Below are 4580 nucleotides of genomic sequence, written 5' to 3'. Positions count from 1 at the left end.
ATTCTGGTTGTTTTTCTTTACAAACAAACAAAAAGTTTGGAGTCACGTCTGCCGTCGAGTCCTGATTAAGTCTGATTTAAATCCATTATGTGCTTCACACAGCGATGCTCTAATCTTACAAATCAATCACAAACGTTTTGCATTTTGTGAAAACTTTGCTCTTTGCTTCGTTATTTTTAATTTAGACGCGATTACGTGAGAGTCCTGCGAGACGACGTCGGTGTTTCTGACCTCAGCAAACAGCAGAAACACACGAGTCTGTTGCATCTTAATCAGGCAGTTTGGACCCGTCGTCTGCTCCTCAGCCTCCAGTTTGTTGTTTTAATCTGATAAGACGATTGGATTTTAGCGTTAAAAGGAGGAAAAGTCTTCCTCTCGCAGATTTACATACTTAAAAAGGAGGCGAGGGTCCCGGGTGGATGGGTTCGGGCGGCTCCATCGGCCCCAGCGTTAAGATCAAAAAGTTTGAAATTAAAACTTGAGCGGCGGAATTAAAGCGGCCGAGGTCAGCGAGGAGTAATGAGGCGCCGACGTTTGAACGGCACAGTGAATAGTAATTATTACTGCAGTCAGACGGACGCACTGTTTATCAAGGTCGCTGTGAAAATCCCACCGATTGTCTCCCACCAACACACCGACACGCCCTCGCCTCAGCTCCCGGTGTGTTCGTGAACGCTCGTGTTTCTGCCTTTATGAGACGTAAACAGAAGCACAAATAAAACAGCTTTTAGTCAGAAAAACAGCAGAAACAGCAGAAAATCGACCCAACTGCACCGACCTTGTTGGTTAATCCATTAGCTGTTTTCTACCTGATTCAGTTGTTGTTTGGTTGTTATAAAGGCAGAAAATTACAAAGTCCACGATAACAGATGTCTTGTTTTGTCCAGAACTAACTTATATTCAACTAACTGTCATAAAGTAGGAAAGAAATCTGAAAATATTCACAGAATGTCGACTTTATGTCCTAAAAATATGACCTAATGTCATATCTGAGGACTCATCGATAATTTATCAGAGCCAGAAACTGTAAAAACTGGGAAAAAATGGCAGATTTTCAGATTTCCAACAGTCCTTGAACTACTCGTCTGTGACTTCCTGTGAAAATTGATCAAATCTGAGCTTAAAATCTGAATATTTCATCAGCAGTGTTTATGCAAATCAGACAAGAGACAAGTTGAAAATGTAAATAATGAAATATCTACAGGGTATAGCGTTAATATTTTATATTTCTGTTGGTGTTGGTCTCACTTGTGGACAGTTTCGATGAGTTGTTTGATCAGAAAACGACAAAAAAAAAGAGTCAATTTTCCCCAAAATGCAAGTTGACAAATTCCTTGTTTTGTCCATAAAGCCAAAGATGTTCAGTTTACAGTCATAAATTAGGAAAGAAACCAGAAAATATTCACTTTTAAGAAGCTTCAAACACAGAATTTACACATATTTTTATAAAAAAAAATTACCCAAAATAGTTGACGATTAGTTAAAAAGTTGGGGACAAATCTATTTTATTGTCGTGTATTAAGTTAGATGTTTGTTTGTTTGTTTGCTCTCATTTCAACACATATGAAGCGTCTGAATGCATTTATTTGGAATGTTGCACCAGAAACATAAAACTTGTTACGTTCACATGTTGTGTGTAAAAAATAAAATCGTTCCACCGCCTTCCTCTGGTGCATGCAGCATGCAGCAGGCGTCGACTCCACAAAACCCAGAACCGTAATTAGAACCGGGTCAGTCCTTTGCATGATTCAGGAGTCCAGAGTCGGTGTTTGTCCCGCGGTCGGGCAGAAAAATGCAAAGCAGCCGATGTGCCGGTCTGCAGAAAGTGTTGTCTGAATACAGAGTTATGCAGAAATAATGACGAGGTCGTGAAGATAAAGTTCACATTGTGTACAAGTTGTTTGTTTATGTGTGAAAGCAGGTTTTTGTTTATTGTTTACGTTGTTCTGCTGTCGTTTAGATGTGATCTTATTAAAAATTGAAGCCATTTTAAGTCTAAATTTGGTGAATTTTCCCAACTGAAGGGCTCAGGATGAATGAGCAGTTCAAGGACTGTTGGAAACTTCAAAACCTGTTCGTTTTTTCTGTTTTTACAGCTTCTGATTCTGATTAATTGCCTAATTTTGGCGATTTATTAAACATAACGTGATTTATGGACCCGGAGGTTTAACACAGCGGAGCTCTGGGTCGCCGCTGAAGTCCGGTGTCGTTATTCTCCGCCTCGGCCGGGTTCGTTCTGTTATTCAGAACCGTTCCTCTCCTGTTCCTCTGCAGCCGGCCGAGCTGTGAGCTGAAGAATAATGACTTGGCTGTTTTTCATTTTTCATTCTGCTGAACTTTGCGCCGCAGGTCGACATCAGCGTCCCGACTCTGCCCAGACTGAGGCCCAGCGACAGCCTGCAGTGCGTCTTCGGCGACTTCCGGACCGGAGGAACCGTGATGGCGGAGGACGGCCGGGTGGAGGTCACCTGCTCGCTGCCCGACCCGGTGGAGATCCCGCCCACGCCCGAGCAGCAGGGTGAGTCCAGGAGCACCTGTCTGGTTCCCTGAGTTCTGTCTGACAGGCAGAGCTCCACCTTCTTCTGTCTCTGCCTGTGTGGATGGAAAAAATAACTAATTTTAATGTATTTCTGTTGGTTTAAGGACCAATTTGTGCTTTTTTTGTTTGTTTGTTTTTGATAATTCCATCTTCAGTTTTTTAGTTTTAATTGTTTCTACTGCGATAAAAATAAACAAAAATCTCTTGTGGATTATCAAAGCTGATCTAAGTCTAAGTTTAAACTAAAAAAAAATCACAAAATCTACAAATTTATGATCAGAAAATATGAATTAAAGAACAGCTCCTCCTCGTCTATGCATGTTTATTGACAACATGTTGCTAAATATTCAGGTTTTGTTTGTGTAGTTCCTCTCGCTGCCTCTAGGGGGAGACACTGCAGGTTTAACGTGTGTGTTCCTAATCGGTGTCTCTCTGTGTGTTGTCAGACTTCGTGTCGGTTCCGGTCCGGGTTCTGGTGAACAATCATCGAGGTTCCATCGAGGTGACGTCGGGAGAGTACCACTTCTACAACTGCGCCGCCACGGTCCGCAAGAACCAGAACACGCCGTAAGACACGCAACACACACACACACACACTCTGCTACACACACTCTGCTACACACACCAGCGCTCACCTGTGGCCTTACAGGTGCATCTCCTGCGTGACCAGCCAGTGGGGCTGCCAGTGGAACGCCGCCACGCACAGCTGCAGCGACAGCGACGAGTCGGTGGACGGAAACCACATCGTCAGACCGCAGCAGGTAGAAACGAGCTGCAGCTTCCTCGTCAGAGTTGATCCATAGATGTGTCAGATTTGAGGTTTTTCTGCTCCAGTTTGGTTTAAATGCTGGTGTTGGTTCTCTGTCAGTCAGCTCATGATGTTCTAAAGCTGTGTTCTGGTGTTCTGGTGGTTCCTGGACTCAGTGTTTCTGCTCTTGTTCTGTGGTTGAAGCCTGAGAGTTGTCCTCAGTTCGAGTCCCCGGAGCCGCTGCTCATCCCCGTCGGCTTCCAGATTCCCATCAGCTTCCAGGGCAGGAACCTGGAGAACTACATGGTGAGAATCCGTCGTCACAGGCGACCCGTAATCAGACCCGTCGGTGGTTTCTGACCCGGTTTGTCTGTGTGCAGGGCCGGAGGTTCTCCATCGGCACCGAGCTGATGAAGGCGACGGAGGAGGACGTGACCCAGGAGCAGGAGTCCAGGTTCCGGTTCAGAGGATACGAGGTCGGTGTTTATCAGACTGAACAGGACCGACAGTCTGGGTTCAACCTGGAGTGTCTCATTGATTCACTAATGACTTTATGTACTTCCTCGTTCTTCAGGTTTAGTTTAGTTACAACAACAAATAATGTCATTACTAGTTATAAAAAATGTGTTTTTGTTGGATGAATCCAGTGTTTTCAACCAAAACATTTAGTTTTAATCCAGATTTTCTTTTTTATTTGCTTCATACTTTACGTACTGACTTTTTGTTCCTGTTAATTGAAGTAACGACAGCAAATTACATCATTACTCGTTATAAAAAATCGTGTTTTGTTGGATTAAGACACTATTTTTCGGCCAAAATATGACAAATATTCAGTTTTAAGTCCAGATTTTCTCACTTATTTACTAATTATTTTACGTACTTACTTGTTCTTCAAGTTTATTTTAGTCACAACAGCAAATAATGTCAGTTCTAGTTGTTTAAAAAAAAGTGTTTTTGTCGGATTCATGCAGTATTTTTGGACAAATATTCAAGTTTTTTTGTTAAGACACAAAAAAGATGCAAACCGATGAATAAGGGAGCAAAAAGAACTCAAACACACACCAGATAGCTGCAGACACACACTGAAAGACCTGTAAGCTGATTAAAAACGCACAAAACGAACACAAATAGACGTGAAGGGACGACAGACGCACAAAAAGAGCAGAAAGAGATTAAACCTGAAACATGCAGAACAAACACCAATCGATGCTAAACGGCCACAAGGACACGAAAGAGACGCAACATGAACACGAGTCCACGTTAAAGACACAAAAACGACCTGAAGCAGATTCA

General features: G+C 42.8%; 1 protein-coding gene across 1 annotated transcript in view; it reads left to right on the top strand.

Annotated features, from left to right (window-relative positions):
* Positions 1–4580, top strand: part of LOC103375452 (plexin-B2-like) — a gene marked incomplete at both ends in the record, with an annotated part of 33320 nt that overhangs the window by 8371 nt on the left and 20369 nt on the right. The window contains 5 exons of the mRNA XM_008305752.1: positions 2350–2518; positions 2986–3106; positions 3189–3300; positions 3492–3593; positions 3668–3763. Coding sequence (XP_008303974.1) covers positions 2350–2518; positions 2986–3106; positions 3189–3300; positions 3492–3593; positions 3668–3763 — 600 coding nt within the window. The remainder of the gene's footprint in view (positions 1–2349; positions 2519–2985; positions 3107–3188; positions 3301–3491; positions 3594–3667; positions 3764–4580) is intronic.

This window comes from Stegastes partitus, unplaced genomic scaffold, assembly GCF_000690725.1.
Source record: "Stegastes partitus isolate 25-593 unplaced genomic scaffold, Stegastes_partitus-1.0.2 Scaffold2601, whole genome shotgun sequence".
Lineage (NCBI taxonomy): Eukaryota > Metazoa > Chordata > Actinopteri > Pomacentridae > Stegastes > Stegastes partitus.
The sequence above is the reverse complement of the archived record's forward strand: the minus strand, read 5'-3'. Positions and strand labels throughout refer to the sequence as shown.